At 44.7% G+C, this 24,490-nt stretch overlaps 1 protein-coding gene across 1 annotated transcript in view; it reads right to left on the reverse strand.

Moving 5' to 3' along the window:
* LOC127580818 (diacylglycerol kinase theta-like) overlaps positions 1–24,490 on the reverse strand; it is a 200,583-nt gene that overhangs the window by 147,267 nt on the left and 28,826 nt on the right. Inside the window, 2 exon segments of the mRNA XM_052034735.1 lie at positions 7,276–7,361; positions 14,006–14,108. Coding sequence (XP_051890695.1) covers positions 7,276–7,361; positions 14,006–14,108 — 189 coding nt within the window.

Here is a 24,490-nt window from a genome sequence, read left to right on the forward strand (position 1 = left end):
AGGAGGTGACCAGGAAGATTGATGAGGGTAGTGCAGTAGATGTGGGCTACATGGATTTCAGTAAGGCGTTTGACAAGGTTCCACATGGTAGGCCTCTTCAGAAGTTCAGAGGGCAAGGGATCCAGGGAGGCTTGGCCGTGTAGATTCAGAATTGGCTTGCCTGCAGAAAGCAGAGAGTTGTGGTGGAGGGAGTGCATTCAGATTGGAGGGCTGTAACTACTGGTGTCCCACAGGGATCGGTTCTGGGACCTCCACTTTTTGTGATATTTATTAATGGCTTAGATGAGGGGGTGAAAAGGTGGGTTAGCAAGTTTGCACACGACACAAAGTTTGGTGGTGTTGTGGATAGTGTGGAGGGCTGTCGAAGCTTACAGAGGGATATTGATAGGATGCAGAGCTGGGCTGAGAAGTGACAGATTGAGTTCAATCTGGAGAAGTGTGAGGTGGTACACCTTGGAAGGACTAACTCCAAGGCGAAGTACAAGGTAAATGGCAGGATTCTGGGCAGTGTGGAGGAGCAGAGGGATCTGGGGGTTCATATCCCCAGATCACTGAAAGTTGCCTCACAGTTAAGAAAGCTTATGGGATGTTAGCTTTCATAAGTCGTGGGATCAAGTTTAAGAGCCACGAGGTAATGATGCAGCTCTACAAAACTCTGGTTAGACTACATTTGGAGTACTGTGACCAATTCTGGTCACCTCATTATAGGAAGGATGTGGAAGCGTTGGAAAGGGTGCAGAGGAGATTTACCAGGATGCTGCCTGGATTAGAGAGTATGGATTATGAGGAGAGACTAAAGGAGCTAGGGTTTTACTCTTTGGAGAGGAGGAGGATGAGGGGAGACATGATAGAGGTATACTAAATATTAAGAGGAATAGTGGACAGCCAGCGCCTCTTCCCCAGGGCACCACTGCTCAATACAAGAGGGCATGGCTTTAAGGTAATGGGTGGGAAGTTCAAGGGAGATTTTTCACCCAGAGAGTGGTTGGTGCATGGAATGCGCTGCCTGGGGTGGTGGTGGAGGCTGATACGCTGGTCAAGTTCAAGAGATTGTTAGATAAGCATATGGAGGAATTTAAAATAGAGGGATATGTGGGAGGAAGGGGTTCGATAGTCTTAAGCGAGGTTTAAAGGTCGGCACAACGTGGTGGGCCAAAGGGCCTGTATTGTGCTGTATTGTTCTATGGTTAACTGCTTCCCTAGCGCCCTATATTCACTCCACAGGACCTCATCCCTTTCTCTACCCACGTCATTTGTACCAATACGCACGACAACTTCTGGCTGCTCCCCCTTCCCCTTGATAATGTTCTGTAGCCGCTCTGTGACATCCTGAACTCTGACACCAGGGAGGCAATACACCATCCCGGAGTCCCTTTTGCAGCCACAGAATCTCCTGTCTACCCTCCGAACTATCGAACCCCCTATCACTATAGTCCTTTCTGCTTTCACCCTTCCCCAGTGAGCCTCAGATACAGTGAAAAGCTTTGTTTTGCATGCCACGCAGAAAAATCATGCCATACACAAGTATTTCAAGGTAGTAGAAAGAAAACACAATGTAGTGTTAAAGTTACAGAAAAATTGCAGTGCAGGTGGACAATAAAGTGCAAGGGCTTCAACAAGGTAGAGTGGGAGATTAAGTTCATCCTTTAGTGTCTGAGAGGTCTGTTCAAGGTTTAATAACAGCGGGACAGAAGCTGTCCTTCAGTCTGGTGGTTTGTGTTCTCAAGCTTTTGTGTCTTCTGCCCCACAGAAAAGGAGAAAAGAGAAGGTCTGGGGTGGGAGGGGTCCTTGATTATGATAGCTGCTTTTCCAAGGCAGTGGGAAGTGTTGATGGAGTAAATGGGAGGTTGGTTTGCATGATGGACTGGGCTGTGTCCACAACTCTCTCCAGCTGCCATAACAAGCTGTGATGCATCTGAGTCAGATGCTTTCTCTGGTGCATCTGTAAAAAAAAAATTTGTAAGAGTCTTCAGGGAAATGCCAAAATTCCTTAGCCTTCTGAGGAAGTAGAGGCGTTGGTGAGCTTTCATTAGCTGGTTTGGCACAACAGTCTTCGGCATCAAGAGGCGGAGGCCATCTGCAACAACACTGGTGAGTAGCTGGTAAGTAAGGGTAAGGTTTACTGTTATTATTATTTTTAAGTAGACTACAGCTAGGTAGGGAAAGAAAACAGTTCAGATGGAGGGCAAGGCGATGTGCTGCAGCTGCATGATGTGGGAGCTAGTGGACCCTGCTGTGGTGCAGTGACCACATCTGCAGTAAGTGCTTGAGGCTGGAGGAACTTTGGCTCAGAATTGATGAGCTGGAGTCGCAGCTTCAAACACTGCGAAGCATCAGGGAGGGAGGGAGTTGTGTAGATGCTGTGCGTCGGGAGACAGTCACCCCCCTTAGAGCAGGTACTTCTAAGGTCCAGGAGGCAGATAGATGGGTGACTGTCAGGGGAGAGAGGAAGGGAACAGGCAGACAGTGCAGAGGACCCCAGAGGCTGTTCCCCTCAAAAACATGTATTCAGCTTTGGATGCTGTTGAAGGGGATGACCTACAGGGATCAAGCGGCAGCAGCCACGTCTCAGGGACTGGGAGTGGTCCTGCTGCTCAGAAGGGAAGGGAGGAGAAGAGGAGGGCAATAGTGATAGGGGACTCGATAGTCAGGGGAACAGACAGGAGGTTCTGGGGGCATGAGCGAGAATCCCAGATGATATGTTGCCTCCAAGGTGCCAGGGTCCAAGATGTCTCTGATCGGGTCCACAGCATTCTTGAGCGGGAGAGAAAGCAGCCAGAAGTCGTGCTACATGTTGGTACCAAGGACATAGGTAGAAAGAGGGATGAGGTCCTGAAAAGTGAGCTTAGGGAGTTAGGCAGAAGGCTGAAGAACAGGACCACAAAGGTAGTAAGCTTGGGATTACTACCTGTGCCACAAGACAGTGAGTATAGGAATAGAATGAGGTGGGGGATAAATGCGTGGCTGAGGGATTGGAGCAGGGGGCAGGGATTTAGGTGTGACCGGTACAAAAAGGACGGGTACAGGGAACAGGTGTGACCGGTACAAAAAGGACAGGTTGCACTTGAATCCCAGGGGCGTACAAAGGCTGTAATAAATCTAGCCAAGAAGAAAAGCTTACACAAGGTTCAGAGAGCTAGGTAATGTTAGAGATCTGGAAGATCATAAGGCTAACAGGAAGGAGCTTAAGAAGGAAATTAGGAGAGCCAGAAGGGGCCATGAGAAGGCCTTGGTGGGCAGGGTTAAGGAAAACCCCAAGGCATTCTACGGGTATGTGAAGAGCAAGAGAATGAGACGTTAAAGAATAGGACCCATCAAGTGTAACAGTGGGGAAGTGTGTGTGGATCTGGAGGAAATGGCAGAGGTACTTAATGAATACTTTACTTCAGTATTCACTACGGAAAACAATCTTGGTGATTGTAGTGATGACTTGCAGCAGACTGAAAAGCTTGAGCATGTAGATATTAAGAAAGAGGAGGTGCTGGAACCTTTGGAAAGCATCAAGTTGAAAAAGTCGCCGGGACCAGATGAGATGTACCCCAGGCTGCTGTGGGAGGCGAGGGAGGAGATTGCTGAGCCTCTGGCGATGATCTTTGCATCATCAATGGGGACGGGAGAGGTTCCGGAGGATTGGAGGGTTGCGGATGTTGTTCCTTTATTCAAGAAAAGGAGTAGAGATAGCCCAGGAAAGTATAGACCAGTGAGTCTTACTTCAGTGGTTGGTAATTTGATGGAGAAGATCCTGAGAGGCAGGATTTATAAACATTTGGAGAGGTATAATATGATTAGAAATAGTCACAATGGCTTTGTCAAGGGCAGGTCCTGCTTTACGAGCCTGATTGAACTTTTCGAGGAGGTGAATAAACACATTGATGAAGGAAGAGCAGTAGATGTAGTGTATATGAATTTCAGCAAGGCATTTGATAAGGTACCCCATGCAAGGCTTATTGAGAAAGTCACGAGGCATGGGATCCAAGGGGACATTGCAGTGTGGATCCAGAACTGACTTGCCCACAGAAGGCAAAGAGTGGTTGTTGACGGGTCGTATTCTGCTTGGAGGTCGGTGACCAGTGGTGTACCTCAAGGATCTGTTCTGGGACCCTTACACTTCGTGATTTTTATAAATGACCTGGATGAGGAAGTGGAGGGATGGGTTCGTAAGTGTGCTGATGACACAAAGGTTGGGGGTGTTGTGGATAGTGTGGAGGGTTGTCAGAGGTTACAGAGGGACATAGATAGGATGCAAAACTGGGCTGAGAAGTGGCAGATGCAGTTCAACCCAGATAAGTGCGAAATGGTTCATTTTGGTAGGTCAAATATGATGGCAGAATATAGTATTAATGGTAAGACTCTTGGCAGTGTGGAGGATCAGAGGGATCTTGGGGTCCAAGTCCATAGGACGCTCAAAGCAGCTGCACAGGTTGATTCTGTGGTGAAGAAGGCATACGGTGTATTGTCCTTCATCAATCTTGGAATTGAATTTAGGAGCCGAGAGGTAATGTTGCAGCTATGTAGGACCCTGGTCAGACCCCATTTGGAGTACTGTGCTGTTCTGGTCACCTCACTACAGGAAGGATGTGGAAGCCATAGAAAGGGTGCAGAAGAGATTTACAAGGATGTTGCCTGGATTTGGGAGCATGCCTTATGAAAACAGGTTGAACGAACTCGGCCTTTTCTCCTTGGAGCGACGGGGGATGAGCAGTGACCTAATAGAGGTGTATAAGATGATAGGAGGCATTGATCGTGTGGATAGTCAGAGGTTTTTTCCCAGGGCTTAAGTGGTTGCCACAAGAGGACATAGGTTTAAGGTGCTGGGGAGTAGGTACAGAGGAGATGTCAGGGGTAAGTTTTTTACTCAGAGAGTGGTGAGTGCGTGGAATGGGCTGCCAGAAACGGTGGTGGAGGCATCTTTTAAGAGACTGTTGGATAGGTACATGGAGCGTAGAAAAATAGAGGGCTGTGGGTAAGCCTAGTAATTTCTAAGGAAGGGACATGTTCAGCAAAACTTTGTGGGCCGAAGGGCCTGTATTGTGCTGTAGGTTTTCTATGTTTCTATGTTTCTTGGCCGTCACGTTCAAGTGGTTGGACCAGGACAAACTGTTGGTGATATTTACACCTAGGAACTTGAAGCTCTAAACCATCTCCACCTCAGCACCATTGATACAGACAGGGGCATGTGCTTCACCCTGCTTCCTGAAATCAATGACTGGCTCCTTCGTTTTGCTTACATTGAGGGAAAGATTGTTGTCATGACACCATGTTACTAAAATCTCTATCTCCTTCCTGTACTCCAACTCATTGTTATTTGAAATAAGATAAGAGATAAGATTTCTTTATTAGTCACATGTACATCGAAATACACAGTGAAATGCATCTTTGCGTAGAATGTTGCCCCGCTTCTGGCGCCAACATAGCATGCCCACAGCTCCTAACTTGTACGTCTTTGGAATGTGGGAGGAAACCGGAGCACCCAGAGGAAACCCACGCAGACACAGGGAGAACGTACAAACTCCTTACAGACAGCGACTGGTATTGAACCTGCGTCACTGGCACTGTAATAGCGTTACGCTAACCGCTACACCACCTTGCTGTCACTAAGGTGGTATCATCTACAAACTTCTAAATTGGGTTAGAGCAGAATTTTGCCAGACATGTCATGAGATTATAGAGTATAGTAAGGGACTGAGGACACAACCTTGGGGGGCACCCATGTTGAGGGTAATCGTGGTGGAGGTGTTGCTGCCCATCTTTACTGATTACGGTCTGTTGGTCAGAAAGTCAAGGATCCAATTGCAGAGGGAAATGCTGAGTCCCAGGTCTAGGAGTTTGGAAATGAGTTTGTTTGGGATTATGATGTTGAAGGTAGAGCTATAGTCAATATATAGGAGTCTGGCATAGGTGTCTTTGTTATCCAGATGCTCCAGAGATGAGTGTAGGGCCAGGGGGATGGTATCTGCCGTAGACCTGTTTCAGCGCTAGATGAACTGCAGTGCGTCGAGGTTGTCTGGGAGGCTGGAGTTAATGCATGCCATGACCAACCTCTCAAAGCACTTCATGATGGTGGATGTCTGAGCCACAAGGCGGTAGTCATTAAGGCACGTTACCTTGTTTTACTTTGGCACCAGAATGATAGTGGCCTTCTTAAAGCAGGTGAGAACCTCAGATCAGATAGGGTGGTAAAGAACTTGCATAGCATACTTGCCTTCATCAGTAGAAGCATTGAGTATAAAAGTTGTCAAGTCATCTTGCAGCTGTATAAAACTTTGGTTTGGCCACATTTGGAGTATTGTGTGCAGTTCTGGTCACTGCATAAAGGAAGGATATGGAGGCTTTGGAGAGGGTGCGGAAGAGGTTCACCAGGATGCTGCCTGGATTAGAGTATTAGCTGTAAGGAGAGGTTGGACAAAGCTGGGTTGTTTTCTCTGGAGCGTTGGAGGCTGGGGAAGACCTGATAGAAGTTTATAAAATTATAAGGGGCATAGATAGGGTAAATAGTCAGTCTTTTTCACAGGGTAGAAATGTTAAATACTTGAGGACATAGCGTTAAGGTGATGGGCAAAGTTTAAAGGAGATTTGAGGCAACTTTTTTTAAACACAGGGCTGTAGGTGCCTGGAACATGCAGCCAAGGGAAGTGGTGGAAGCAGATACGACAACAATGTTTAAGGGTAATCAAGACAAACACATGAACAGGCAGGAAATGGAGGGATACTGACAAGGTGCAGGTTTTTGGGATGATTTAGATTGGCATCGTGGTCACACAGAATTGGTGGGCTGAAGGGCCTGTTCCTGTACTGTACTGTTCTATGTTCTATAAGAAATGAGGAAATTGGAATGGTGAGAATGGAGTGGATGGGGCTGGGAAGGGAGGATTTCAGGGGAAGATGGGGAAGATTGAAGACTGGGGGAAGGGGAGGAGAAGATGGCAGGGGAATGGGTGGATGGGATTTTCAGGAGGCCAGATGGGAATGAATAATATGGGGAGAAAGAGATGGTTAGGATAGGTGAGTGTGGGATGGGGGAAGCAGGGTGAAGAAATTAAAATGGAAAGTTGTGAGCTGTTGGGTGAAGGGAGGAGAGACAAGGGCAATGACAACCAGGATTTGGATAGCATCTTTAACAAAGCACTTCACAGAAAAAAGTGCACAGTCTCAGATCATGGACAATGTTATTTCATCTTGCCTACTATATACAAGTATAAAATTAACAGGCATTCTCCAAGTTTGATACCGACAAATAGATCCATAGAAATGTTAACTGCCACCTCCCTCACTCACCCGATCATGTTGCCCATCTTGATGACATCGTCGACAGTCACTGCAGGCAAAAGGACTGCAATCGACATGGACATGTAATTCACACACTGTCAATTCAAAAAGTTAGCATTAACCACAGGGTTATGGTGACTCGTGAATTAGCCAATAATATTTAATAGAAATACAGTATTCTATCAATCAGATATTCCACAGCCTGTTAAGTTACACCTTTTTTCCCCCACTCTCAATGACATCACTAATGGGTTTCCCAGCTGACTGCAATTCAGTTTTAAATGCTGTCTGCAGGGCAGCAATGATCTGAGTTTTTTTTTTAAACAAGATACAAAAATGCTAGAATTTCCAAAATAGCAGCTGCAGGAAATCTGAAAAAAGGACCTTTAACACCACAGATTGTTGACCTTTAATCAGAACAGACCAGTCCTGATTTAAACTGGAAAGGGTAATTATCTGAAGTTATTGAATTCCATTTTGAGCACATTGGCTGTTCCCACTCTGATCATAGGCCGGGCAGAAAACTTGGGACACTTCAATTTTGACAGAAAGAACATCTTCCAGATTCTCAATAATAATTGGAACAAAATTGTATCTTCAGACATTTATAAATTAAACACCCTACAGGAAATTCAGGATATTGAGATACAAGAGGCCATTTACCTTTCAAACATGTCCTACCATTCAACTAACTTGTGGCTGATCTGCACCTTAGCTTCTTTTTGTGATTTTTGATCCACATTATTCAATATCCTTACTGGACAAAAATAATATATCCACCTAGGTCTTAAAACTGACCTCCATCATTCAATACATTTGAGGAGAGAGTTCCAATTTCTGCTACACTTTTACAGTTTGTATGAGTTCCCTGCTAAAATCAGTGTCCCAGTCTGAATTTAAATGCCCTTTGAAAGGCCAGAACATGACTTTCAGTCTCACCCATTTAATACATTTCTAAAACAAGTTGCAATGATATTAAAATGATTTTAAAAATGGGAATAAACTTGAAGCAATAGCTGTTGGTGATAGAATACATGACTAAGGCCCAGTACTTCAGCATGATTAAGATCAAATTCAGCAGGTTTGGTGGGTTTCTCAAGCAAGTTGCAAATCTTTAAGACACATATTTAGATTCAGAATCCAAGACCGAACTGTACTGATATTACAAATGTGTCAGTGATGCAAACTAGTACCAGGAAAGTAATGTTATTTAACTGTATATTTCTCACCCTTGGGATCTGGCTGTCACTGACAATTGGGAAAATACATCTGGTTCCTCGACTTCCTCATTGGCAGACTTCAATCAGTGAAGATTCAACATCTCCACCTCACTGATCATCAACACAGGTACACCTTAAAGGTGCACTAGCGTCTTTACTTTCTTAGAAGGTTAAGGAGGTTCGGCTTGTCACCGAACACTTTAACAAACTTCTACAGATGTTGAAAGTACCCTGACTAGTTGCATTGTGGTCTGGTACAGCAATTTGAATGTGCAGGAACATAAGCCACTACAGAGAGTAGTGAACTCAGCCTAATACATCACGGGCACATCCCTCCCCGCGATCGACAGTATCTATAGGAGGCGCTGCCTCAAGAGGGCAACATCCATCATCAATGATCCCCACCATCCGGGCCATGCCATCTTCTCAGAGCTACCATCGGGCAGGAGGTACTGAAGCCTGAAGTCCCACACCACCAGGTTCAGGAACAGCCACTTCCCTTCAACCATTCAGTTCTTGAACCAACCGTCACTTGTACCTCGGTACAAGTGACAATAATAAACTAATACCAATACAACTGTAATCACTGCCTTAGTTTAGCAACACTATAACCACTTTGCACTACAACAGACTTTTTTTTGTTCTAATTGTGTTCTTTCTTGCATAATTTATATTTAGTTTTTATGTTTTTCTTGTGAATCTTGTATATCAGATGCTATGTACCTCTGATGCTGCTGTAAGCAAGTTTTTCATCGCAGCTGTGCATAGACGGACTTGTGCATATGACAATAAACTTGACTTTGACTTTGGGAGGGAAAGCTGCCGTCCTTCCTCAGACTCACCTATGTAACTCCAGACACCACCTCCTTCCCTGCCAATGTGATCAGATCTTACATGTCCTAACAGGCACTCAGTTGTACCACAACTGCAACATTCAAAAAGAGGAAGAATAACACCAGACAAAACATCTGGCATTGACCTCAGCACCAAATCCAAATATGGCAAACTCACTCCCAGCCCCGTTGACCACACAAAGTCCTCTTCTCAAACATCCAGGGACTAGTGCCTAAATTGGAAGAATTGTCCAATAGACTCGTCAAACAACACACTGACATCGTGCTCACAGAATCATACCTGAAAGAAAATGTGCCAGATTTTTCCATCACAAGCACTCAGAACATCTTGCCCAACAACAGGATAAACTCACTAAAAGGTGGCAGAGCAGTGGTAAACAGGCAGAAGGAATGTTGAACAGTAGTCAGTATTGGCTCCAGATCGCATGAAGCCTCATGGCATCAGTTGAAAAATGGACAAGGAAACTTCTTCCTAAATACCACCTGCTGCCCTTCCTAAGCTGATTCTCCAAATGAACCACACTAGGAAGCAGCAGTAAAATCAAAGCATTCTGGGTGAGAACTTCACCAAGAGTGGCACCAGAGGTGGATGCAGCTGTCAGAATAGATCTGTGGCAGATGGTAAGTCAAACTACACGAGGGATAAAACTCCTGACCTCATCAATGTAGCTGCGGCAGATGCACATGTCCATGAGAGCATTGGTTGCACCACACAATCCTTGCGGTCACAAAATTCCATTCTTCACACCATCCACAGTGCTACAATCATGTTAAATAGGACAGATGGAACAGGTCTGGCAGCTTAAAACTGGGAACCCACAAGCACTATGTACCCACAGCCCCAGCACATCCCTCATTGTACCATTGCTATTGTACCAGGTGTTGGTACAATGAGTGCAGAAGGGAATGAGAGAAGCAGTACCAGGCACACCCAAACATGATGAGGTTCCAGCCAAGTGAAGCTGCAACACAAGACTACATGCATGGTGAACTGAAAAGAACAGCATGCCAAAGACAAAGAGAAGTAATCAGACAACCAACGGATCAAATTGAGGCCCTGCAGTCCTACCACATCCACTTAAGAACGGTGGAGGACTAGTAGCAGCTAAACACTGTTCCAAGAATATTCCCAATGATGTGGAGTTAGCATGTGAGTGCCAAAAACAAGACCATATGCAACCATGTTCAGCCAGGAGTGCAGACTAGACAATATATCTCAGCTCCCTCCTGAGATTCCCACAATGACAGAAGCCAATCTCCAAACAATTCCATTCACTCCACATCAAATCACTCAGAATACCAGAAACAGAAAAGGCTACAGGACCAGACAACATCCCAGCTGTGGTACTGATGATTTGTGCTCCAGAACAAGCTGTACCACTATTCTTACAACACTGGCATCATGTGGAACATTGCTCAGGCTTATTCTGTTACCAAAACATGATCAGACACAGGAACAGGCAGGGAACATGGACAGTGTGCAGGCAGATGTGGAGTAGGTTGTAAAGGACGCCTGGCAAGTGGGATGCTTTTAAAAGTAAGATATCGAGAGTTCAAGATCTACATGTTCATGTTAGAGTGACGGGCAAGGCTGGCTGGAGTAGGGAACCTGAGAGATGAGGGATGTTGAGGCTCTGGTCAGTAAAAAAGGAGGCATGGGTCAGGTACAGGCAGCTGGAATCAAGTGAATCCCTGGAGGAGTATAGGGGATGCAGGAGTGTACTCAAGAAGGAAATCAGAAGGGCAAAAAGGGGGCATGAGATGCTTTGGCAGAGAAGATTAAGAATATACATAAAATCTCTTTGGATTCTTAAGGGAAAAAGATTAACTAGACAGCGAACAGGGCACCTCAAAGACCAAAGTGGCCATTTTTGTGTGGAGCTGCAGGAGATGAGCGAGGTCCTTAATAACTTTTCTCCTCAGTTTTTACTGTGGAGAAGGACATGAAGGGCATACTATGTTGGCGCTGGAAGCGTGGCAACACTTGCAGGCTCCCCCAGAACACTCTATGCAAAAGATACATTTCACTGTGTGTTTCAATGTACACGTGACTAATAAAGATATCTTATGTTATGAAGACTTCAGAACATGAGATAATTAATGGGGAGGTCTTGGGGATAGTCCACATTAAAGCAGAGGAGGTACTGAGTGTCTTAAAACGTATGAAGGTAAATAAATCTCCAGGGCCTGATCAGGTATATCCAAGAACACTGTGGGAAGCTAGAGAAGACATTGCGGGAGCCCTGGCTGAGATATGTGCATCAGCGTTAGCCACAGGTGAAGTGCCAGAAGAATGAAGAGTGGTTAATGCTGTGCCTTTATTTAAGAAGGGCTGCAAAGAAAAACGTGGGAACTACAGACCAGAAAGCTTAACATGTGTTGCAGGTAAGTTACTTGAGGGGATTCTGAGGGATAAGATATACATGCATTTGGAAAGGCAGGGGCTGATTACAGATAGTCAGCACGGCTTTGTGCTTGGAAGATCACATCTCATGAATTTGATTCAGTATTTTGAAGAAGTAATCAGAAAGGTTGATGAGGGCAGGGCAGTAGATGTAATCTAAATGGACTTCAGTAAGCCTTTGTTAAGGTTACACATGGTAGGCTGCTCTGGAATGTCAGGTTGCATGTGGTCCAGGGAAAGCTGGCTAATTGGATACACAGTTGGCTTGATGGTATGAAGCAGAGGGTAATGGTGGAAAATTGCTTTTTGGACCAGACGCCCATGACTTGTGGTGTTCCCCAGGGCTTGGTGCTGGGCCCATTGCTATTTGTCATCTACATCAATGATTTGGATAAGAATGTAAATGCATAGTTAATAAGTCTGCAGATGACACTAAAATAGGTGATGTCGTTGACAGTGAAGATGGTTATCAGGATTTACAGCAGGATGTTGATCAGCTGGGTAAGCGGGCCGAAGAATTGCAAATGGAGTTTAATTCAGATAAGTGCGCGATGTTGCATGAAGACAAATAAGGGTAGGACATTCACAGTGAACGGTAGGGCCAAGGGAACTGTTGTAGAACAGAGGGACCTTGGAGTACAAATGCATGGTTCTCTGAAACTCTGTTTCCCTGTTCCCTGTCACAGGTAGACAGAGTGGTGAAGAAGGCTTCTGGCACACTGGCCTTCATCAATCAGGGCAATGAGTATAGAAGCTGGGATGTTACATTGCAGTTGTTCAAGACATTGGTGAGGCCCCATTTGGAACATTGTGTTCACTTTTGGTTACCTGCTACAGGAAAGATGCCACTAAGCACAAAAAGTGCAGAGGAGATTTATGAGGATGTTGCCGGGACTGAGTTATGGAGAGAAGTTGAGAAAGGTTCAGAGGGATACAGACCAAACATGGGCAAATGGGAATCTTGGTCGGCATGGACCAACTGGGCTGAAGGGCCTGTTTCCATGCTGTATTGACGCTCTGACTCTGAGATAGGATTGGTTTAATTTAGCATCATGGCCGGTGCAAACATGGCTGAAGGCCTGTTCCTGTGCTGCACTGTTCTTTGTTTAAAGGTAGGACAAATCCAACCTGGTGAATCACTGCTCAATCAGTCATCTTTCAATCTTCAGCAAAGTGATGGAATCTGTGGTTTCAAGTAGCACTTACTCAATAAGCTGCTCATTGGTGCTGAGTTTGGGTTTCACCAGGACCACCCAACTCCAGATCACAGCACAGATTTGGTCTGATCATGGATTAAAGAGCTGACTTCCTGAGGCAAGGTTCTTGACATTAAGGCAACATTTGATGAGTGTAGCATCAAGGAACCCTGGGCATCAAAAGAAATACACTCCAGTCGTTGGAGTCATAACCTTCACGGAAAAAGATGATTGTGGTTGTTTTGTCCACCAAAAAAAAGAACAAGACCAGTAAGTGCATGGAACATCACCATCTGCAGATTCCCCTCCAAGTCACATACAACCATAATTTGAAAATATATCATTGTCCTGCCATCATCATTGGGTCTACATCTTAGAATCCCAACACAACAGCATTAAGGCAGTGCCTTTACCAGAAGAACTACAACCGTTCAAGGTGGTGCTTTCACCATCATCTTCGCAAAGGTAATTAGGGATGGGTAATAAATGCTGGCCCAACAGCAACATCCAAATCCCACAGAATGAGCAAATAAATAAAGTCCCTTAAAACTGAGGTGGCACCCCACCTTTAGGAACTGTTGCAATCCTGGTGCTGCAAGTGTTCTCATAGGACTGGCATGTAGGTTACTGATTTTGACCCAGTAATGAAGGAACATCAAATCAGGGCAACGCATCTGGAATCTTAGATAAAAATGGAAAATGCTGGAGTTACTGAGATCAGCCAGCATCTGGAGAGAAGAGAAATCAAGTTAATATTTTAGGATGATGAAGTGAAAAAACAGGTGTGTTTTAAGTTGTAGAGACAGAGAGCAGTAAAGAGAACAGAGGGTATGTCTGTAATAGGGAGCAGAACATGGTTATCCGTTACCAGTTTTGTCCACAAGAGAATGATGCATTCTTGTTAATCTGTTTTTGGAGTGCAAATAGAATAAAATGAACAGAATAGAGTGGGCCACTTGAGAGGAAAAACAATGCTGGAACTTCAGACTTTGCTGGTGAAAGTCCCCCATTCAAACATAATCACATGTGTTTCACACGTTAAAATTCTCCACATTATTTCCATACCTTCACATCGTATTGCAGGACTTTCCTCCAACTGTCTCCTACATACAGCACAAAATTTCTTTTTATACTGTGCAGGAACTCCAAGACAATGTGCCACGGGAATCTACAACAACGAGATCAAACAGTCCTCAATTAGAATTGAATGCGAGAAAGGATCCCCATTAATTCAAACTTGAACAAGCCACAGAAAAATATAAGAATGAACACCTCGAAGGTGTGTAAAAATTAGTAAGCAACATTCAGGCATGAGGTGGTAAGTGACACGTAACATTGGTGCCACATCATGGTAGGCAAAGAGCATCTCTATCCAACAAGACAAAGTACTATCATCCACCCTAGACACTCAATTACGTTACATTGCTGACATCAACCTGCCAAGACAGCAATGGAATACGATCAACTTGCTGGGATTTGTGCAGATGAAACAACAAGCAGCTTTTTACCATCTAGGACAGAGCAGTCCACTTAGATGTGAAGAAGGTGTTTGGCACGCTGGCCTTCATCAATCAGGGCATTGATAACAAGAGTTGTGACGTTATGTTGCAGTTGCAGAAGATGTTGGTGAGACTGCACTTGGAGTACTGTGTTCAGTTTTGGTCACTCTGCTATAGGAAAAATGCCAGTAAGCTGGAAAGAGTGCAGAGGAGATTATAAGGATGTTGACAGGACTCGAGGGACAGAGTTATAGAGGGAGATTGAGCAGGCTAGGACTTTATTAATTGAAGCGCTGGAGAATGAAGGGTTATGTTACAGATCATGATGTTATGATCATGAGGGCCATAGGTAGGATGAATGCGCACAGTTTTTATCCCCAGGATTGGGGAATCAAGAACTGGAGGGCAGAGGTTTAAGATGAGAGGGGAGAGATTTAAATATAAACCTGAGGGGCAAGTTTTTTTCATCCAGAGGATGGTCCGTATATGGAATAAGCTGCCAGACTAAGTGGTTGAGGCAGGTACATTATCAACATCGAAAAGACACTTTGACAGGTACGTGGATAGGAAAGGTTTAGAGGGATATGGGCCAAAAGCAGGAAAATGGGACTACCTTAGGGTATCTTGGTCAGCACAGACCAGTTGTTTTCCATGTTTTCATGATTCCGTGCCACTAGGCTCTGTATCTCCTTCCTGTACTCTGTCTCATTGTCGTTTGAGATCCAGCTATTACAATAGTGTATCTGCAAACTTGTAAATTGAGCTAGAGGAGAATTTGGCCACACAGTCGTGAGATTATACAATTTGGTAAGGGGCTGAGGACACAGCCTTGGAGGACACCGGTGTTGAAGGTAATCGTTTTGGAGGTGTTGCTGCCTATCCTTACTGATTGAAGTCTGTTGGTCAGGAAGCCAAGGATCCAGTTGCAAAGGGGGATGCAGACTCCTAGGTCTACTTTGGAGATTAATTTGTTTTAAATTATAGTGTTGAATCTTTGGAATTCTTTATCCAAGAAAGTAGCAGAGGGTTAACAGTTAAGAGTATTCTTAATATTCTGAATCAAGGGATGGGGGAGTGGGGGGGTGGGGAGCTGGTGCCAACAAGTGTTGTTCAAATGAAAAATCAGGCATGGTCTAAAATGTACCACTCTGCTTCTATTTCTAATGCTCAAGTTGGAAAATAAACTTTCAGACTGATCTTTTGTTTTCAGTCGTTAACATTATTTCAGAGAGGGAGTGAAAGAGGGAGCGAGAGAGGGGAGGCAGAAAAAGAATACTAATTCTTTCTTTCCTTTGTAAAATTTTTAATGCTGTCAATTTACATATGACTGATTTGTTTGTAAATCACAAGCAGCTTCACATCAGGGTAATCACGTCACTGCGTCTATCTCAAAGAATCGTCTGGCACATTCAGTCCACTGTACTTCCACCAACCACTCAATCATTCAGTTAATTTCATACCACCTTAATTCTCCCACTGATCTACTTTAGCCTCTTGCACTGTTACAACAAAATCCAATGCAAGTTTCAGAAGCAACATAGAACATTACAGCACAGTACAGGCCCTTCAGCCCACAATGTTGTGCCGACATTTTATCCTGATCTAAGATCCGACTAACCCTTCCCTCCCACATAGCCTTCCATTTTTCTATCATTCATGTGTCTATATAAGAGACGTCCCTAATGTATCTGCCCCCACAACCTCTGCTGGAAGTGCATTCCATGCACCCACCACTCTCTGTGTAAAAAAACTTACCTCATAAGACATGCTCTCCAATCCAGGCAGCATCCTGGTCCTAGAACTGATCCCTGCGGAACACCACTGGTCACCGACCTCCAGGCAGAATACACTCCATCTACCACCACCCTCCAATCATCCATGAGCCATCCATGAAGAACATTATCAAATGCCTTACTGAAATCCATGTACACCACATTCACTGCTCTACCTTCATCAATGTGCTTTGTCATATCCTCAAAGAATTCACTCAGGCTCATGAGGCACGATCTGCCCCTCACAAAGCCATGCTGACTGTCCCTAATCAGCCTATGCTTCTCCAAATGCCCATAAATCCTGTTTCCAAGAATCCTCTCCAGTAATTTGCCCACCACTGAAGTAAGACTCACTGGTCTGTAATTCCCAGGGTTATCCTTACTCCCTTTCTTAAACATAGGAACATTTGCCACCCTCTAGCACTACTCCTGTGGCCAGTGAGGATGCAAAAATCATTTCCAAAGGCACAGCAAACTCTTCCCTCGCTTCTCGTAATAACCTTGAATATATCTCGTCTGGCCCCTGTGACTTACCTACCCTAATGTTTTTCAAAAGTTCCAGCACATCCTCTTTCCTCATGTCGACATGCCCTAGTGTATCAGCCTGTTGTACACCATCCTCACAAACGTCAAGGCCTCTCACACTGGTGAATACTGAAGCAAAAGTATTCATTAAGGACCTTCCCTACCACTTCCAACTCCAAGCACATGTTTCCTCTTTTATCCCTAATCGGTCGTACCCTCAATCTAATAATCCTCTTATTCTTCACATACGTGTAGAATGCCTTGGGGTTTTCCTTGATCCTACTTGCCAAGGACCTCTCATGCCCCCTTCCAACTCTCCTAATTCCATTCTTAAGCTCCCTCCTGGCTACCTTCTAACTCTCCAGAGCCCTGTCTGATCCATGCTTCCTCTTGACAAGGTATTTTACCATAGAACCATAGAACAATACAGCACAATACAGGCCCTTCGGCCCACCATGTTGTGCCGCCCTTCAAACCACACCTAAGACTATCTAACCCCTTCCTCCCACATATCCTTCTATCTTAAATTCCTCCATTACCTAACAATCTCGAACTTGACCAACGTAGCAGCCTCTACCACCACCCCAGGCAGCGCATTCCATGCACCAACCACTCTCTGGGTGAAAAACCTCCCTCTGACATCTCCCTTGAACTTCCCACCCATTACCTTAAAGCCATGTCCTCTTGTTTTGAGCATTGGTGCCTTGGGAAAGAGGCGCTGGCTGTCCACTCTATCTATTCCTCTTAATATCTTATATACCTCTATCATGTCTCCCATCATCCTCCTTCTCTCCAATGAGTAAAGCCCTAGCTCCTTTAGTCTCTCCTCATAATCCATACTCCCTAATCCAGGCAGCATCCTGGTAAATCTCCTCTGCACCCTTTCCAACGCCTCCCCTGTGGGGCACCACTAGTCACAGCCCTCCAATCCGAATGCACTCCCTCCACCACGACTCTCTGCTTTCTACAGGCAAGCCAATTCTGAATCCACACGGCCAAGCCTCCCTGGATCCCTTGCCCTCTGACCTTCTGAAGAAGCCTACCATGCGGAACCTTATCAAACGGCTTACTAAAATCCATGTAGACCACATCCACTGCACTACCCTCATCAATCTTCCTGGTGATCTCCTCAAAGAACCCTATCAGGCTTGTGAGGCAAGATCTTCCCTTCACAAAGCCATGCTGGCTGCCCCTAATCAGTCCATGATTCTCTAAATGCTCACAGATCCTATCTCTTAGGATCCTTTCTAACAGCTTACCCACCACAGACATTAGGCTCACTGGTCTGTATTTCCCTGGACTATCCCTACTACCTTTTTTGAGGTTTTTGGCAACCATGGTTCCTTCACTCTATCATCCTTACCCGGCCTCAATGGGACAAACCTATGCAGAATCCCACAGAAGTACTCCATGCAACAACCTCCACATTTCCGCTGTGCATTTCCCCAGGATCATCTGTTCCCTATTTACACTCCCAAGTTCCTGCCTAATATCATCATAATTCCCCCTCCCCCAATTAAATACTCTTCCATATCATCTGCTCCTATCCCTCTAAGGCTATGGTAAAGGTCAAGGAGTTATGGTCACTGTCTCCAAAATGCTCTCACACCGAGAGATCTGAAACCTGATCAGGATCATTCCCTAGTATCAGGTCCAGAATGGTCTCTTCTCTGGTCGGCCTGTCCACATACTGTGTCAGGAATCCTTCCTGTACACACCGAACAAACTCTGTCCCATCTATCCCCTTTACACTAAGGAGGTGCCAATCATTATTAGGGAAGTTGAAATCACCCATGACAACAACCCTGTTATTTTTGCACTTCTCCAAAATCTGCCTCCCGATCTGCTCCTCAGTGTCTCTGCTGCAACTGGGGGGTCTGTAGAATACTCCCAATAGAGTGATCGCTCCCTTCAGTTTCTGACTTCCACCCACACTGACTCAGTAGACATTCTCCAGGACATTCTCCCTTTCTACAGTTGTGACACTGTCCCTGATCAGCAAAGCCACTCCCCCACCTCTTTTACCTCCGTCCATGTCCCTTTTGAAACATCTAAACCCCGGAATATCCAGCACCATTCCTGCCCTTTGACAGCCAAGTCTCTGTCGTAGTTCCATGCACTTACCCACGCTCTAAGTTCATCAGCCTTGTTCCTGATACTTCTCGCATTAAAGTAGACACACTTCAGCCCATCCAACTGACTGCAATTTTGCCCTTTCAACTGCCTATCCTTCCTCACAGTCTTCCTACACTCTGCACCTACTTGTACACTAAATGCTCCATCCTCTTGACCTATCAGGTTCCCATCCCCCTGCCAAACTAGCTTAAACCCTCCCCAACAACTCTAGCAAACCTGCCCACAAGAATATTGGTCCCTCGAGTTTAAGTGTAACCCATCCCTTTTGTACAGGTCATACCTTCCCCAGAAGAGATCCCAATGATCAACAAATCTGAAACCCTGCCCCCTGCACCAATTTCTCAGCCATGCATTCATCTGCCAAATCATCCTATTCTTACCATCACTGGCACGTGGCACAGGCAGCAATCCAGAGATTACTACACTTGAGGTCCTGCTTTGCAGCTTCCTACCTAACTCCCAATATTCCCTCTTTAGGACCTCTTCTCTTTTTCTTGCCTATGTCATTGGTACCAATACGTACCACAACCTCTGGCTGTTTGCCCTCCCCCTTCCGAGGACCCATTCCGAGACATCCCTAACCCTGGCACCAGGGAGGCAACATACCATCCGGGAGTCTCTTTCATGCCCACAGAATCTCCTGTCTGCCCCCCTTACTATGGAATCCCCTATCACTACCACCCTCCCCTTCTCCCCCCTTCCCTTCTGCACCACACGACCAGGCTCAGTGCCAGAGATCTGGTCACCGAGGCTTTCCCCTGCTCGTTCATTTCCCCTCCCAACAGTATCCAAAGCGGTACACCTATTATTCAGGGGAATGACTCTGCGCTACCTGCCTATTCTCCTTCCTTCTCCTGACAGTCAACCAGCTACCTGCCTCCCTGTAGCTCTTATCTATGAACTCATCTCCCATAGGAGCCAAAGGTAATGCAGCTGCAGCTCCAGTTCCCTAACACGGTCTGTAAGGAGCTGCAGCTGGATGGACCCCGTGCAGATGTAGCTATCAGGGAGACTGGAGGTCTCCCAGAACTCCCACATCTCACAAGATGAACACACACTGACCTTGGAGTCATTGTGACTACTCTAGGCTGGCACTAAAGGAAAAATCAGAGAAAGAAATACAGAAAGAACCTTACCAGAGACTTACCTTAGCCTCCGCCTTCTCTCGCCGAAGCTCTTGAGCCAAAGCCTCAAGTGCTCCACTCACACAATGTCTGCTCCCACAATGGCCGCTCTACTTAAACCGACCTTCCTTTTATTTGCTACTGTTAATTAGCCAATCAACTAGAAACAATTTGAAAATTTGCTTCTTTTAGACTCTGAAAGGTGAAACTCACAAGCACATGCACAGAGACTCGCCTCTTTTCAAAGCTCCCACTCCCAACTCTGCAAGATGAAACTCAACACTTCACTTTCTGCGTGGGCACATTGCAATCTTCTGGACTCAATTTTCCAACTTCAGGCAATCACCTTCACTGTCGATATCAGAACTGGTCATTTCTATGATAAACCTATTTTAAATTTTCCCCCTCTCACCTTAAAGTTGTGTCCTCTGGTATTTGATATTTCCACCCTGGGAAAAATACTCTATCTACTCTATCCATGCCTGTTATAATTTTATAAACTTCTACCAGGTTGCCGCTCAGCCTCCGACGCTCCAGAGAAAACAATCGAAGTTTGTCGAACCTCTCCTTATAGCCAGTAACCTTTAATCCAGGCAAATATCCCATATGTAGCCTAACCAAAGTTATATATAGCTGTAACATGATTTCTACTTTTATACTCAGTGCTCCGACTGATGAAGGCAAGGATGTCATTCACCTTCCTCACCATCCTTTCTCCTTGTGTTGCCACTTTCCTGGGAGCTACGGACTTGCACCCCAAGATCCCTCTGTACATCAATGCTCCCAAGGGTCCTGCCATTTACCGTATACTTGTCTCTTACATTTGACCTCCCAAAGTGCAACACTTCGCACTTGTCTGGATTGAACTCCTCCTGCCATTTCTCCACCCCTTTAGTTCTATTCATCGTTTCCACCACTTCTCTGCAACTTAAAGCCATTTCTTTATCTCTGTTCTGATGACGGATCTCCAACATGAAATATGAAGTCGGTTTCTCTTTCCACAAACACTGCCTGACCTGCTGAATGCTTCCCGCATTTTCTGTATTTGTCTCATACCCTTACCTGATTCTGCCATAGTTCATTTTTATTTATTTACCTTTCTTCAACCCTAATTGCTCAAGTAAAGATGCCATTTACTCTTTGCCCAGGTATTTCTTTAAAAGCCCACAGAATGCATTCGCAGCACAAATTCAGGTTACCCTCACTCCTTCTAGTACAAGGAAATTGTCAAGCATTGTTATAAAAGCTGGTTGCCAAACAAATCGCCATGCTCATTGACGAACACTGTTCACTCATTTCCAACCTCTCTGTCAATTCTGCACATTACGTGCCTCAGAGTACACTCTCTGCTCTCAAGGTGAACAAGTGTTCATGGGAAAACAAATCAGCAGAACATAACCCGATGACGGCACCACTCCCATTTCCTGCATGCACTGGCGAGATTACCACCCGTGGTTGAATTTATTTATGAGCTGAACAAAAATGAAGTGAACAGTAAGTTTACTTTGTGGTATGTAACATAATTAATGATCCTATAAAAAGATTTTCGAATTCCTAATGACTCTGTAATACAAGACCACATAGGAATGCATCTACTTACCAAATGTAAGCAGCAAAAATCAGACAAGTGAAATTTAGAACAAAGCATTCAGGGTACAGAGGGGACAAATATTTCAACTTTGCCTCCTGTAAATATTCAGTAATGACACATTCAAGAGGGACGACACGAGTCTGGAACACGAGACAAATTGAACTAATGTGCTGAGTAAACAGACCAATCATTGATCAGCAAACATATGAAAAGGAGAAGTTGAACAGGCAGGAGGACAAGAGGCCGAGTTGAACTCTCCAGCTCTTTGGAACACAAAAGTCCAAATAAGAATCAAAGAGCCATTGGACACAGGCAGCTGACTGGCTGTTGAACATCATCTTAAATGTGGCTTTCCAAATTACAATTAGGATTTAAATGTAAAGAATTACATTTGACTGCAAATTACCAACAAAGTACCAATTGTGAGGTTACGGTCAGAGACAACATTAAAAGGATGATTGTTGTTCAATTAAGATAATACATTTATAAAATCAAAAAAGGAATTGAGAAGAAATACAAGTAGTATTATCCATATTTTCATATAAACGATTCTCAGGGAATCTCTGGCACATTCAGTCCACTGTACTTCCACCAACCCACTCAGCCATTCAGTTCATTTCATACCACTTTAATTCTCCCACTGATCTACTTTAGCCTCCTGCACCGTTACAACAAAATGCAATGCAAGTTTCAGAAGCAACACTTGACTTGCTAATCTGCTTCTCTGAAAATGGAGTCACAGGTAGACAGGATGGTGAAGGTTTTTGGCACGCTGGTCTTCATCAGTCAGGGCATTGAGTATAAAAGCTGGGAGGTCATGGGGCAGTTGTACAGAACACTGGTAAGGCCACACTTGGAGCATTGTGTTATAGCAAAGGTGTTATTAAACTGGAAAGAGTCCAAAAAAGATTTACAAGAATGTTGCCAGGACTTGAGGGATTTAAATTATAGGGAGAAGTTGGACAGGCTAGGACTGTGTTTCTTGGAGGGTAGGAGACTGAGAGGTGATCTTATAGAGGTGTACAAAATCATGAAGGGCATAGATAGGGTGAATTGGGGAAGAGTTGGGGAAATTATGAATTAGCAGGCATAGGTTTAAGGTGAGAGAGAAATGATTTAGTATGAACTTGAGGGGCAACTTTTTTTTTTACATGAAGGGTGGTATGTATGTGGCATGAGCTGCCAGAGTAAGTGGTTGAGGCAGCAACAGCTACAATAACAAATTTCAAAAGACGATTGGACAGGTACATGGACAGGAAAGGTTGAGAAGATTATGGGCCAAACACTGGCAAATGGAACTAGCTTGTTATGGGGCATCTTGGTTGGCATGGACCAGTAGGGCCAAAGGACCTATTTCCATGGTGTATAACTCTATGGCTATCTATAGGAAACCATTCAGCTCATCAACTCTATACCTGCTCCCGGAACATACCCATTGGTCCATTCGCCCATGTATTTCCTTGAAATCTACTCTCTGTCACATTCCCATCAACTCCTATCACACACCTACACCAGGGGTAATTTTGGAATTGATTTATTATTGCCACTTGTACCGAGGTACAGTGGAAAACTTGCCAATTAACCTACCAGCACGTCTTTGGGATGTGGGAGGAAACCAGAGTAACCCCGTGTGTTCACAGGGAGAAGATACAGTATAAAATTCACACAGACAGCACGCAGATCGAACCTGGGTCACTGGAGCAGAATGGTAGCCAACATGTGTTGCCTAAAATTCCTAAACCATGTAGGAACTTTAGCATGTCCACGGAGTCTAAGTGAACCACCTCAGGGACAGCTGGTGTCACCATGGAGCAAAGGCAGTCAAAGGATTTCCTGGATCCTATCTGCCAGATGGCTGCAGAGTTCAGGATAGCAGGTAAATGGCTAGCCGAAAGTACAGGAAAAGGCATAAAAGCCTAGGAATGTTCGGACAGCCTGTTACTGTGATCAATAGTTCATCATTGGGGATGGGTACAGATGACAGCACTTTCAAGAACTGAATGCACAGTATGACACCGTGGGCAAAGGGTGGGATGGAGGGGAACAGCAAAAACACAAAAAAATCCAATACTTGTTACAGATTCTATAGACAAAAGACAGTTTCTTAACTGGCAAGGAAAGTCCAACAAGTGTGTGTTGCCTCCCTGCTGCCACTGTGAAGAACATTACAGAGAAGGTGAAGAGTTTTCGGTGGTGGGGTGTGAGCCCAGAATCATGGTGCACATTGGTATCAATGACATAGGGAGGGCAGGAATTGAGGTCCTACAAGGAAATTTCCAGGATCAAGGGAATAAGTTAAAAAAGTAGGATTGAAAAGATGACAATATCTGGATTACTCCTTCTGCCATGTGCCAAGGAGAACCGAAATAGAAAGATAAAGCAGATAAATGCACGGTTGGAGACAGGTTACAAGAAGGAGGGCATTATGATCAAGTTTAAGTAAATCAAGTGTTATGAAGTTAGCCGAGGACAGGAAAACAGAGGTAAAATATCACTCATGATCTTATTGAATGGCACAGCAGGTATGAGTGGATAAAGAGCCCTATCCCACTGCCATGGGATGAAAACAGAAAAGGGAAGGGCTGAAGTGCTGAAGGAAGTTAAAACAATAATAGAACATCAGGCTGCAAAAGGTAAGAAACTGAGGAAACTGCAGGTCTCAGTGAAGTGAATAATGGGAATTGGACTTAATTATGGAAATAATCATAAAATTTTAGTTTATCAAACAGGTGGAGCTACGATGGCAAAGGCATGAATTGTAAGGCCAAGCTGGATATAGACAAAACAATTACAATAGGCAGCAATTTAAAATGAAATTGGGGAGCACAGGTGATGAAGGGGGGTTGCATTTCACTTTTTACAAATAAACAAAGCAAGAAATGGCCCCAAGGAACTATCAGATC

The sequence above is a fragment of the Pristis pectinata genome, chromosome 2 (genome assembly GCF_009764475.1).
Source record: "Pristis pectinata isolate sPriPec2 chromosome 2, sPriPec2.1.pri, whole genome shotgun sequence".
NCBI classification, from domain to species: Eukaryota; Metazoa; Chordata; class Chondrichthyes; order Rhinopristiformes; family Pristidae; genus Pristis; species Pristis pectinata.